The sequence below is a fragment of the Prinia subflava genome, chromosome 10 (genome assembly GCF_021018805.1).
Source record: "Prinia subflava isolate CZ2003 ecotype Zambia chromosome 10, Cam_Psub_1.2, whole genome shotgun sequence".
In the NCBI taxonomy this organism is placed as follows: Eukaryota; Metazoa; Chordata; class Aves; order Passeriformes; family Cisticolidae; genus Prinia; species Prinia subflava.
Genome location: NC_086256.1, coordinates 15,506,849 through 15,520,316, shown reverse-complemented (window position 1 = coordinate 15,520,316; position 13,468 = coordinate 15,506,849). Strand labels below are relative to the sequence as shown.

The 13,468-nt window shown below is 37.7% G+C and overlaps 1 protein-coding gene across 2 annotated transcripts in view; it reads right to left on the bottom strand.

The window, feature by feature from the left end:
* Positions 1 to 4,086: 4,086 nt before the first annotated feature.
* Positions 4,087 to 13,468, bottom strand: part of LRRC8B (leucine rich repeat containing 8 VRAC subunit B) — a 29,127-nt gene continuing 19,745 nt past the window's right edge. For both annotated transcript variants that reach the window (XM_063407459.1, XM_063407458.1), the window contains exons 2-5: positions 11,811 to 11,865; positions 10,900 to 10,999; positions 8,078 to 10,236; positions 4,087 to 7,138 (exon numbers count right to left, since the gene is read on the bottom strand). In XM_063407459.1, coding sequence (XP_063263529.1) covers positions 6,866 to 7,138; positions 8,078 to 10,210 — 2,406 coding nt within the window. In that variant the 5' untranslated portion in view covers positions 10,211 to 10,236; positions 10,900 to 10,999; positions 11,811 to 11,865 and the 3' untranslated portion in view covers positions 4,087 to 6,865. The remainder of the gene's footprint in view (positions 7,139 to 8,077; positions 10,237 to 10,899; positions 11,000 to 11,810; positions 11,866 to 13,468) is intronic.

The window sequence follows — 13,468 nt, the reverse complement described above, 5'->3', positions numbered from 1 at the left end:
TGGTAGCCGACTGCAACCTGACACGTTATGTACAATTTCAATCTCTGCTATGAAATATAAGGCTCTGTTTATATCTTGGTGGATCTGTGTAAATCTACAGCAATGAAAATCTACCTATTTATAAGGTGCTAGCATTATTAAATCCAGAAAAACAGGCAGCTATAGCTGAAGGCAAGATTCAGTAAATTTAAATTTTTGTATCTAAGTTTATAAATTTTTCTTGAGCAGAAAGAATACATTATCAGTTCAGACTGTTTAGTGGATTTATTTCTCAAGCCAGCAAAACCACACACACTTGCCATAAAAACAGATTTAAATCAAATAAGATTCATATGTACTTGCCTTTGACATTGTTGCTTGTTTCTAATTATTTTTTATACCAGAAAACTTACCTGTTTCCTTTTCATGCATTTGTCATAATTTATAAGAATAAAAAGAAAACAAGACTTTGTTTCACAAGATCCTTTTACCAAGACATCTTGAAGAACGAGTTGAGTAACTTGAAAGAGTTATTTGGAATAGTATGAATACCCTGAACTTCCATTGGCTTTGGGTGGGAGTCAAGTACACTCACTAGGCAGTTACTCAAAAACTCAGCACCTCACAGAATCCATCCCCTGCACAGCCCTCAAGTTACTTCAGCAGTTCTCTTGAATGAGACAGAGTGCTTTGAAGGAAAAACTAGCAGTAGCTCTCATCAGCCCGATTAAGGAACCGATTCAGCAGTGAAAATGACTTGCTCTACAACAGCTGGGCTAGGTCCTGCTCCAGCCTCTCTCTCCCTTCAGTTTTCCAGCCCCACTACACTACACTCCGTAGCTTTGACACAGCCACTTTGTCCAGCTCATAAAGAGCAATGCCAGCTTCAGGTCACCTTAACATTAACTGAAATGCAATTCAGCAGCTGCTGCTGAAGAACCAGAATCATCCCTAAGTAGCAGGAAAGTCTCTGCAGAGCACAGAAACTGCTATCATTGCTCCGTAATAGAGCACTAATCTAGATAAAACACAAGCAACCAGAGGAAAACAGAGTGTTAGGGATTAATGAGCCCACATATTCACCAGTAATCATGGGTTACACATCATGGAAGTGTGATTATTTTCCCTTCTGTGCCTAAATTTTCAGGCAACCATTGCAGCCACAGCAACTGAGCATACCTGTTCTCTGAGAACAACAGTTGAAGTCATGCTATTTACAAACTCTTGAAGAGTCTTTAAATCCTTACACTTTCCACTTCTTAATACTTTACTTTAGATAACCATATTTAGTATATTTGTGTGTCCTAAGCCTCTTTAATACCAGATCCGCATTCAATATCTATGTACGTGATAGATTATAAAACATATATATGTTTTATAATCTATGTAAAGAAGTCATGCCCATTTGGTTGTAATAATGTACAACAATTTAAACAAACAAAACTAAAGAGGCAGCTAAGGATAATTATGCTGCAAGCAAATACGAAGTTGCACCCTAAGCAGTTACCATAAGGGAAGGTACTGATCTTTGTTCTTTTCTGCTGCTTTTGGTACTTGCCAGACCGTACCAGACTAATTCAGCTTGTTAAACCAGGAGAAAATTAGTACATTAATGTGCTTTGCCAGGCTTTTGCATAGAATCAGCTCAGCATAAGGTCCAGCAAAAGCCAAAACCATGGTTAGACCAGAGGGCCAAAGCACAGAGGTCAGAGGGACCTCTCCAATGATGACGAACACCTTTAGCTATAATGAACACCTTCACTAAAAAATTCCACCCAAGTGTTTCATCACAATTTTATGCATTTTTGCTACTGAGCAAGGCCAATTTCAAATGATCAATCAATTCACTATTTACTTGCACATTAGCTATGTTTGCAATGAAAAGTAATGAGCTACACTCCTTTTTCCCCTTGCCATGCATATACCAGGAGCCTGAACCCTGACTTGAGAGATTTTCAGGTTGCATTGCCAGGGATATTGTGCTGACTGGCTTTTCTACTACATACCTCCTGTTACAGGTTTCATCCTTCCACACACTTTTCAAACACTTGCTTTACAACACCTTTTGACAAGAGTACTGGGTCTGCAATAGACAGATATGCAGATATGAGGGAGGGGGAAAGAAAAGAAATATCTTTTATTCAGTGTATTATAAGTAACACTTATAAACAGTAGCAGTAAATATAGAAACAGCATTTTTATGGGAGGAAGAGAGCAATAGCAAGTAATAAATGTACCCTTTTAACAGCAGGCCCACCACTACAGACTGGTACCTCCCTGTGTTAAGCACCACGCTGCCAGAACTGCCTACAAGCAAGTTACACTTCTCAAGAAACAGTTCCCAAGAGCCTTGCTGGGCTAAGTAGCAATAATGATCTCTCAGATCTCTCCTGTTACTTGGAGCAATTATTCTTCTCCCCTCTCTCTGCAGGTAGACTCATTTTCATCCTCTCTTCTCCACGTCTCCAGGTGTTAAATGCATGTGACTTGCATATCCATAGGACCCAAAGTCTTTTAGCTGGCTCCTACGAAGCAGAGTGCACACTTGTACAAAATAACAGATTACAGGTTACTAGAAGTCAAACAAAGAGGGAATAGATATTCACATAAATGGAGTAACATAGAGAAGCAACAAGATAAAAGTGTAATGGCTCCTTTAACAAACACACTAGACTGAGATAATGCCTGAACCCTTTCAGATGCCAGTCCAGCCCAGGGTGGGTTGCTAGTGCCCTCTGCATTAGCTGTATGTCCTAGCAATGGAGCACTGGGAGAAACTCTTCATGTAATGAATGCCAGCATGGAGACTTCTCCAGACACCGAATTCCTGAACCATTGCTGGATCCTGCAAGCATGTAGGACCACAGTATCACTGCTTACTTCTTCCTATCAGCTACTATTCCTCCTGCCTTGCCACAGCCTACATCACTCGCTATCATGCTGGAGCTACACTGCAGTGTCTGCAATCCCTTTGGGAAATGCACTACAACCTTGCACATTTGATGGACCTGCCCACCCAACAAGGTCAAATAAAGTGTGAGAGCTTGATAATTCCTGATCTCCAGAAATCGTCAGAGTTCTGCAAAATCCTTCCTAGAAATAATCCACAGGATGATGTGAACTGCCTCCTGCTTTCAGAACTTGCAGCCATGTATTTGCTCTCACATTGTATTCAATAATCCTGGTATTTATTGGGGGAAAAAAGGGAAGAGAGAGTTACTTATTAGAAATGGTTGCAGAATGAACTTCAGATTACATTCTTGAACATGAAAAAGCCACATAACCAAGGAACTGTGTTAACAGGATGAAAATCTACTGACTTAAAAAAAAACCTATTAGAGTGACAATAAGCTGCCATGAAAACAAAATATACAAGTCTGTAGGAGCAAGAAAAAACAGTTTTAAAAATCACTGCCTGCTTTATTTTACTAACTCTACCTCCTCAAAACAGGTAAGCGGCATAATTTTTTACTACTTATTTCATTTCATGTCCAAGAAAAAAGGGCCACCATTCTGTAAAACTTACTAGGGAAGTTGTTATTTTAAAAAATAAAAAGCTAGCACTTGAGTATGTAACACTAATTGCACATGTGAGCTTTTTCCCTTACTTTAAGAACATGGAGTCAAATCCAGGCCTGCAGAAGCCATCAGGTATCATCTTGCATTTCAAGAGAAATGAGATGTCTGAGCCAACATCACATGCAATACTTGAAATACATTCATGATTTACTATAAGCAGCATTATTTATGGCAGTTTAGCTCCACAAGCCAAGCTGGAGAGAGAATCCGCTGCTTCTCCCAGTACAATTCAAGTCTGCATTTGATACTCACAAAATTTCAAGAGGGAGACTTGGAGAAGGTTCTGTAGCAACAGTTAAGAAGGAAGCTTTGTTCTAAATCAACACAAGAACTTCTCTCCAAATCCAGAATACGAAAATCATTTTGACACAGACCATAGCATTAATTTCCCACTGCTGTTCATTATCTTCACACTTTCCTGTAGAAGACAGAGCTGCTGCCACACAGATACAGACAGCTGGAAGTGAACTTCTGAACTTTGCATTAAATGCCACATCTCTTATGAAAAATAAAGAACAGTTCATAGAATTGTAATGCAAACAAAAATTTAATCTTTAAACAAAATGTTCACGATACGGAAGGTCACAATACAAAGTTCTTAAACAAAATACAACACAAACAAGTTGAAAAACCTTTTTTGATTGGAAATTATTATTTATACAAAGACTAGATGCCAACAATATTATTGTACAAAGTTTGACAGTGGACTCATAAACTGATTCCCTGAAAATTCCCTCATTTTGAAGAAATAGTGAATATTAAGGTAATGGCTGAAGTGAATTCAAGGAATTCAGAGTTACATTTGTGTCCATCCTCAATTCTAAGCACTTGGATTTTCGTGGTACAAAAGGGATAGTAAAGGCACGCTGTGGTTTGAAAACAAGGCTAGATATCATAGCCTTTACACTGTCCAGCTTTTGTCTGTGTGTTTTTTAAACACCCAAACAGGCAGCTAAAATAATCCAACCCTCCTGAGGGGGTGCAGAGTGAACAAACTAAATTCTGCAAAAAATGTAACCCATTTAGCCTATAAAACAATATTACTATTAATTACGCATTTGAGTGATCCCTCAAGTCCTCTACCATTTTAGAAATTAAGTACCTTTCTCCAAGTTACGTTACTTCACTCCTGACAGAACTAGAGTAAAATGAACATTTAAGATAATTTTTCACCTTCATCAGTTTGGTTGAATATGGAAAAAGGAGTGATGCATTCCTAAAAAGTTGAAGCTACTGGCCAATTTAATTACTTGCTGATTTAACTTTTTCAACACAGCTTCCTAATTTAGAAAAAAGCTTTAAAGAAAATGTTCATTTAATCTGATATAAACTATTAGACTGCAAGTCTTAAGTGTCAAATACTGGCATAAAGTGTTCTTCAACGTTAAGTTATGAAGTCCAGACAGGCCTATTGCAATTATTAAAACTAATCTTGCCACAGGAGTGTAAATCAATGCATTGTGATTTAATCACACGTACCACAACCAGCTCTGTTGATGAACCATGTCAATTCCTATGGGACTGTTATACGACTCAAGATCAGTTATCAGAGTTTGGAGGAGTTACATATGGACATTATAAAACACTGTTCCAGCAGCACTGGTCTGCACATAAACTCAACTAACCAGTTTAAACTAAACATTTCTAGAATTACATAGAAAGCAATAGTTTTACCACATTTTGGTTCCCTGAGAAGATAAGTGCTCCAACTACAAAGGTATTTGGAATGCCATCAATACAGTGGATAAATATGCACCTCTTGCACTGCTCCTGCAAAGGAGCTCCTACCTTCATGTTGATCAGACTTGTTTGGGCATTTTCATTCAAAATAAACTTTACACTCCACAAAACTGGCAGTGGAATAGGAGCAGGAGATGACTAAAAGTAGTTTAGTAGTAAAACTAGTTTTATCTGTGATGATTTGTTATTACAAACTGGAATGCAGTTTGTTAGCACACTTGTTGAACACAAAGTCGTTAAGGGCACAGTTTACATCTGTTTAACCCATAACTGAGACTGGTTTTTGAAAACTCTATTATGTTAAAATTTTAAAATGCATTTTTCAAAAGCATGCTAACCTTTTCTTTCCCCAGGGGCATAACTTATGTTTTTAGTGAACATGATAAAACATCATGAGAATTAAGACTTCAAATATAATAAAACAGCGCACAGCAGAAGAATGAAGTCAGGAAACATTTTATTTCCATCCAGTTTTGCAAGTATTAAGGATGGCATAGGAGTTTATCTCACCACTATGATTTATGAAATTATTACATCCCTAGAGGAGGCAAAGCTTATAATGCTTCCTGTCTTTTCCTCCCAAATGTCTATAAGTTGTGTGATTATTTAGTTTTATCTGTGTCTTTCTGTCCCTATCTAATACAAACCTCAAACCTCCTTCATCCTCTCCCCAATAAGTGGGTGTAGAGAAGCTGCACTAAGGCAATCAGTAATGAGAAGTTATATTAATCAGCAACATACACTACACTAACACCTGGGATGCTCACAACATACAGAAGACAACTTTGCAACTATACTGTGTTCTGTTTGCCATCATTGTTTCTGAAGATCAGTAATGTAAGGTTGGTTCTCTAGGACATGCGCACAACAGTTACTTCAGATTCTTCTGATTCCTCCCAATTTCTAGGCAACAATTCAATTTGTATTTACTATTTTTAAGACAAAATGCTGAAACCAGTTCTAGGTATTTAATAGCAAGATTCAAATGGCATTTTCCACAATTATAGAATTAATGCTTAGTACTTGTCAAAAGCTTTAAAAATTAAGTTATGTTGAAAAATTACTTTCCGTATACCCCATGCAATTAAACTGCTCAAATAGTTTTAACTCTTAATTTAATACATCCTAAGTTAGAGAAGAGTTCATATTTAGAAACTAATTCCAGTTCTTAGACCTCATATGGCAGGAAATAGAACTATTTTATATCATCACTATCAAGAGAAAAAATTCTCACAGGAAAAAAGTATATACACTCTCACTATAGCCAGGCAATCATCTCTTCTTTTTTAATACTACCATAAACATTTAGCTGAATTATTTCAATCAATAGAACCTAACCAACAATTCATGTTCCAAAATTCAAACATGTTTACCTGTAAAAGGCTGCATCTTTTGTTTGAACGTGAATAAATTTTTCTTTTCCAATACGATCAACTCAGTTCAATGCACTGAAGTTTAAGACTGATTTGTAAATTGCTCTCTCCTTCACTCCTCTCTACCTATATAGATCTTTAGAGATACTAAGCAAGACTTGCAGAATGCAACATTGCAGAGTTTCATTTTGAACTTAGGACTTATCTGAGCATGCCTGCAAACGCTCTCTTACACGAAGTGGAAGTGTTTTTAACAACCTTTCTTCTACAATTAGATTATTTCGCTTTAAGAGCTGACATTCTTCCAGTTCAGCAGGAAGTGATTCAAGATAGTTTCCAATGAGCTCTAAGTGAACAAGATTCAGTAGCTGACCCACGAAAGGGGACAAATTCATCAGGCTGTTATTTCCCAGAAGAAGAAATTGCAGCTTTTTGCACTGAAATAATCCATCAGGCAGCATTTCAATCTAGAAAAAGGAAAGAGAAGAACAAAAACAAAGTACATTAGAAGTCATTAGGCTATGTGCAGCTGCATGTTTTGACATTTCCCCTTTTTATTTTAGGGTAAAAAATCCTCTTGGTTTATGAAAGGAAAAGGAGGACTGTAATTTCTCTATCATTATGTGATCAAGTGCTTGAGAGCATGGCTTTCTTATCCCTGTTTTCTTACAAAGCTGCTTAGCTTGTGGCACAAGCCAGGCCTGGAAGAGGGAGCACATCCATGCGTGCACGCAGACGTGTGCAGGTGGCGGGGAGAGGAAGAGCCTTCCATTCCCAGAATCACTTAATGAAGAGCAAGCACAAGAACAAGACTGGAGAGGCATCAGCAGCTCCTGTGTGGTGAAACCTGCACAAGCAGCTAACTGTGCAGTACAGTCATCCTGGCATGTAACAACCCAAACCAGCCTCACCATGAAAACCACTATAAACCTCAAAAGCAGTCACAAGCCTCAGCCCCACACTAACAAGCCAGACAGGTTAGCACTGATTGTGAGGTTAGCAACCATAATTATTTCCCTTTTCCCAGTCACACACCTGAACTGTTCATAAACCAGCTGTTCATTCACTCTGGCTTTCAGTTTGACATTTCAAGGTAAACATTAAACACTGTCCACTTCCATTAAAATATTACAGAGGATTGAAAACTGCAGTGAAAGGAAAGATGTTTCTGCAGCCATGCTAACCTATACCATCTCTGGGTCAAAGCCTTAAGCCATTACAAACCAGGATAGTACTTATTCGGTATTATGTGAGCTTTGCTGATACCAAAGCTTTAGTAATTAAACAAGCACCACCCCTTTTTTCTGGATTTACTTCAATCACAAACACCACCAAAGCTAGAGGCTGTCCCAGAAGAAATGGCAGCTTAAGTCTGTTTTTGAGTAGTAATTCAAAGTTCTACTTACATGGTTTTTTGTCAAAGCCAAGTACTGCAGGTTGCTCAGATATCCAATTTCTTCAGGGATGGAGGTTAGCTTATTATAGCTAAGATCCAAATAGTGTAACTTTCTACAAAGAAACAGCTGCAATGGAACATTCTTAATATTATTATAATTTAGATACAACTGTTCCAAGTTTGATAATGCACCAATCTGCACTGGGACATATGAAATACTGTTGTGCCACAATTTTAAGCAAGAAAGATTCTTAAGATGTTGGAAACTAATTATTTCTTCCACTGTTCTGAGATTATTTTCTTTTAAGTCAATTTCATGCAAATTGTTTAGGGTAAAAATGGAATGGGGAATGCGCTCTAAATCACAGCAGATGAGTTCCAAGGTTCTCAGGTTTACCAGCTTCTTCAGGTTATTTAGCACTATCAGTTTATTTCCCTCATTGTTGATAGACAAGTGTTGTAAAGAAGGCAGAAGATCTGTAATCACTTGAGGTATACGGGAAAGGTTGTTTTTTAAGTGAATTGATCTCAGATTTTTTAGCCCCTGAAAGCCGTCATTGTATATGGAGTTGTGATGATCTAGCATGAAATATCCTGTTAAGCATAATTCTTGTAGGTTTTTCAGATGAAAGACCCAAAATGGAATTCTTCCCATCTCACTAGACTTCAAACGCAAGGTTTTCAGATTTTCTTCTAAAAAGCTGACTGCTGGATAATCCATTGTCAGTGATGAATGATAAACATTGAGCTCTTTGAGACTGACAAGCTGGGTCACAGCTGAAGGAAGTTTGGCTTCAGGAATAAGTTCCAGGCTTAGGACTTCTATTTCTGTCAGTTCAAAGACACTGTCTGGAAGACCATTTAACATGAAAAGGTGAAGTTCAGTCTTGTCTTGGGAGTTTTTTACTAGTTTATTTTTCAGTTTTTCCACTGACCATTCATTGTTAAGATTTATCTGTTTCAGTTCATTTTCACTCAAATCAGACAGGAATATTGAGAATCGTTGGGAATAAAGAGGATCATACTGATCTGCCAAGTGAAGAATAAATGCAAAGTCATTCTTCACATCAGGTATATCAGTGTAATTACTTTTCTCTCTCAATTTCTCAAAAGAGTATTGCTTAAGTGAACTTCTTAACATCCACCACAAGCTGTAAGTACAAGTTAATCCATAGAAAATCACTAAAACAACATAAAATGAAGCCAAAACTTTAAAAATTTCTGCTAGCGAATAAACACACTGGTACCTTTTGTAGCCTGTAAAGGCTTGAACATTAACTACACAATCAATTTCAAGTGTAATAAATGATAAATAGTAGGGGACATAAATTACTATTATGATAACTACAAAGACTTTCACTATAATCTGTTTCATATACACTGTGTATACGACATCCTTTTCTTCGGCATGTACTCTGAATTTCTTCACTTTTTCAAATATAGCTTTAGCTTGTTCCCCTTCTTTTTTGTCAAGAACACTTGAATTTTCCCTTCCAGTTGTTTCCAAGCCATGTTGTGAATAGGGCAGGGACTGTCTGCTGGCGCCTATGTCTCCTGAGCACTGAGGTGATGAAATCGCTGTTTTTGATTTGGCTGTGGGCAGCTTCCTCGCAGACTGCTCAGCAACTGTTTCTGAGAGGGCACGCGTTGTCCACGGGGAGTCAAAACACTTCTGAAGAACGGCTACAAAATGCTCAAGCCTGGAACTTGTACTAGGATAGTAAAGCCAGAAATTACTGCAAGCTGCAAAAATAAAGGTATGCAAAAGCACTAGGTATGGAAAAAATTTGGCAAACCAGTGAAGCTGTCGCTCATAACAGACCGCATCAATGTAGGAATACTGCTGCCGATGGAGATAATTCTGGATTTTAAGCGGGATGATGATCGGTGCTGTCGAGCTAGCTGACATGTTAAGGTTGGCTCTAACTAAATCCCAAGGCACAGCACAATGATTGTCAAATTCTAGCTTGCAAGGAAGACAGCACAATACTCTGGTTTGAGTAATCTGGAGAGCCCCAGCGAGCACAGCAACTAGCAGCATTATCATGGTGAGGTAATACCAGAAGACATCCCACCATGGCTTTAGTATGTGGTAGGATGACTGGGCATCTGCTAAGCATTTGAGTTCTGTTAGCGTGATCATGACTTTCACCTGTGAGAGAACAGCAGCTGGTAGAAGAAAAAAGAAAAAAAAAGACATTCTTAGAGAATTGTTAGAAAATTTTACCTCACCATTAAATACTTGACGTTTATTACTGTTTTTAGTTTTAAAGACATGTAACATGTGGCCTGGACTCTAGAGCATAGCAAAAGGATCCAAGAACTTCTGGGACCAGACCTCAGCCATCACCTCATGGATTTAGTTTAAGGAAAGGTACTTGAGAGTGCAAAAATTTAAAGAGTGACATTAGCATGAGAGAAGGTGTATTTTAACCAAACATTTGGATACTGCTTCAGTAGAAGCAACAAGCAGGTGTAAGTTAAAGAGATGGCTGATGCATTATTAGCAGTCCTTCACTACCATCATAAACTTATATAAGTGATTTCTTATTTATGAAGAATTCCAAAATCAAAGTGGTACATTAACATGATGGCTCTTAGAATTTTCTACTAGATTAAATAATTCTACCCAGTTAAAAATACACAAATTCTAAAAAAGCCCTTGTGTATTACATATTCTTATACGTAATTCCCCATCTTCTCCCATCAAGAGAATTAAGGGTATTGACAATTAAAATTAAGGTGGCACAACATACTATTGTTCAATATTGTTATACATATATAAAAATGACACATTTAACTCCCAGAAGCATAGGTTCGATCCATACTTACTTTACTAATTAAAGAGAATAAAAAACACAGCACTGCTCAGTCAGGAGGTCTACATCTTTTAAAATTCCTTGGACATGCCATCTTTACATTTGTCTTCATTCTATATGGAGAAAACATTGCATATACTTATTTAATGGCTTAACCTAAATAAAGAGTCAACATTTCAGCTTTCATTAGAACTCCTGCCTCATTATGCCCCCATTAAGCTCTGCATTGCCACAGCTACATGAAATGAAACAGTATGTACTCATACGTGATCATGCAGCTTGCAAAGTCAAAGTTTTGCAGTCACATCAACACAAAAATCCCTGAACACCCAGGGGAACTGCCTACAGCTAAGCCCTATTTCAACAAGGAAGTAATTTTTTTCCCCAAATAACTATGAATTTGTCCCTTGGGAAGCTAACCCCCACCTGGCTTCACTCTCCTTTCAGGCAGTTGTAAAGACTGATAAGCTTCCCTCTGATCCTCCTTCCAGACTGAGCCCTCCAAGCTCCCTCAGCTGCTCCTCACAGAACCTGTGCTCCAGACCCTTCCCCATCTCCATTGTCCTTCTCTGGGCTCACTGCAGCCCCTCAATGTCCTTCTTGTAGTGAGGGGCCCAGCAGTGGATACAGCACTCGAGGTGGGACCTCACAGGGAGCACAGGAACTGCCCTGGTGCCCCCGGCTGCACTGGATTGATACAGACCAGGAGGCCATTGGCCACCTTGGCACCTGGGCACAGCTGGCTCCTGTTCATAATATATTGGTACTGTACATTTCAATTTTAAACAGAGCTGACAAACTGGTTTAAAAAGTCAAATAGCTGAATCTGGTTCTTATTCCGCATTCAAGTGGAAAGAATGACCAAAAATCAATTAACCTTTCGTGCAATGACAAAACTATTTATAACAGAATACAAAAACTTACCAGGCCCACCCAAGGGAAAGCAACTGAAGAAGGACTGGATGGTTACAACACACTCCTGTAAGGAAAATAAACTGTCATAAGATTGTGAAAATTTTTGACTCCAAAAACTGTGAGTATTAGAACAGCAGCTCATTACTCCTTCCACAATAGCATTTCAAAGTGCCAACATCTACAAGTAAAAGATCTAAGGATCTACAAGATGCCACCTCCTTCAAATTATTTACTTGTTCACTATCTGAAAGTTGTTTTTCCTAAAGTAGAGATAAAGTAATGGCTTCTCTCATTGTCCCCTTTCTAAGCATTAAAAGCCATTTAAACTCAACTTTTTTTGCATTTACATAAAGTTACAAATTCTGCAGCTGAGATGCTCTACAGGCTTGAAAAATAGCAATTTCTTCAGTCACTCCACTTCAACTTCAAAAAACACATCTCAAATGCCTTTAAAATGAGTCATTTTGATATAATTCTTGTGGTTTGCATATACATTTGTTGGTATAAAAGCATGAAGAGATGCTAAATCCATTCAAATGAAGGCTTTCATTCTGCAAAGAATACCTGGATCACATCTTGACTCAAGCCAAACATACTTGATTTGAATGTGAACAGAAGAGAATCAAAAACATTTTTTTCACTTCCAACCTCAAATTAAAACCAGTCAATTCTTCTTGCTTGAACTTTATCATAAAAATGGAAGACTTGGGACCTCTGTTAAAGTTGTGAAGAAGAAACTAAAAGATGAATGTATTGAATGATGCAACAAAGTACAATCAAAAGGTTAAAATAGCAAATTTTTCATAAAGTAAAACACTTGAAAAGTCAAAGTTAACACTAAATTGGCTGAGAGTTTAACAGAGTGTGAAAGGTCTAATGAACATGAGGATGGGAGCAATTGTTTTCCTGACAAATGTGTGAACCTCATCAGGGACTTGGGGAGATACTAACATTTTAAGATGAGTCATGTAACTAAATGCTTCCTGCAGTATTCTTGGGGAATAAGGCATACCTGTTCATACCTGTTCATATCGACCTTTTTAGGACAAACTTCAGAGTACAATAAAACAAAGAGTTAAAACTCTTTGATAAAGTATTTTCCCTAAAATTTACAAAAAGGAGAACAGAAAATGAAACTTAAGCTAATTCTGTGAAGATCATACTGGTATACTTGAGAGGATGCATCTCTAAATACACCTTTTCCAACCAATGACATAAGGCTAAAAAAAAAAAAAAAGTGTTTTGTTTTTGTAGAGATTGAGAACTCAAGGTGAGCTGACCCAGGAAGCTTTGTGAGGTCTGTTTCTATAAAGGGCTTTGTCACCTCTCTGCCTTGCAATGGAAAGCTGTTAGTCTCTATCAGAGATTCCAGAAAAAAGACTACATTCTTGCTGTGGTTTTACAACACTTTCTAGCAGAAAGCAAACGCCACACTATTAAGTATTTAAAGACTTGAAATCTAGTCTGGTGAATGGCTACTTTTCAAAGTCTTCCAATAAAGAATGTGTATCCATTACATGTCTATATTTATGAAATAAAGCTTCCCATATGCAGTATATATAATTGCAACAAACACGAATTATTGATGATGATTTTGCTGAAGACATTTTTCTTTCAAATCCTGTCTGTATGCCAAGAGGGACTAATCAAATGGAATAATGCTGAAC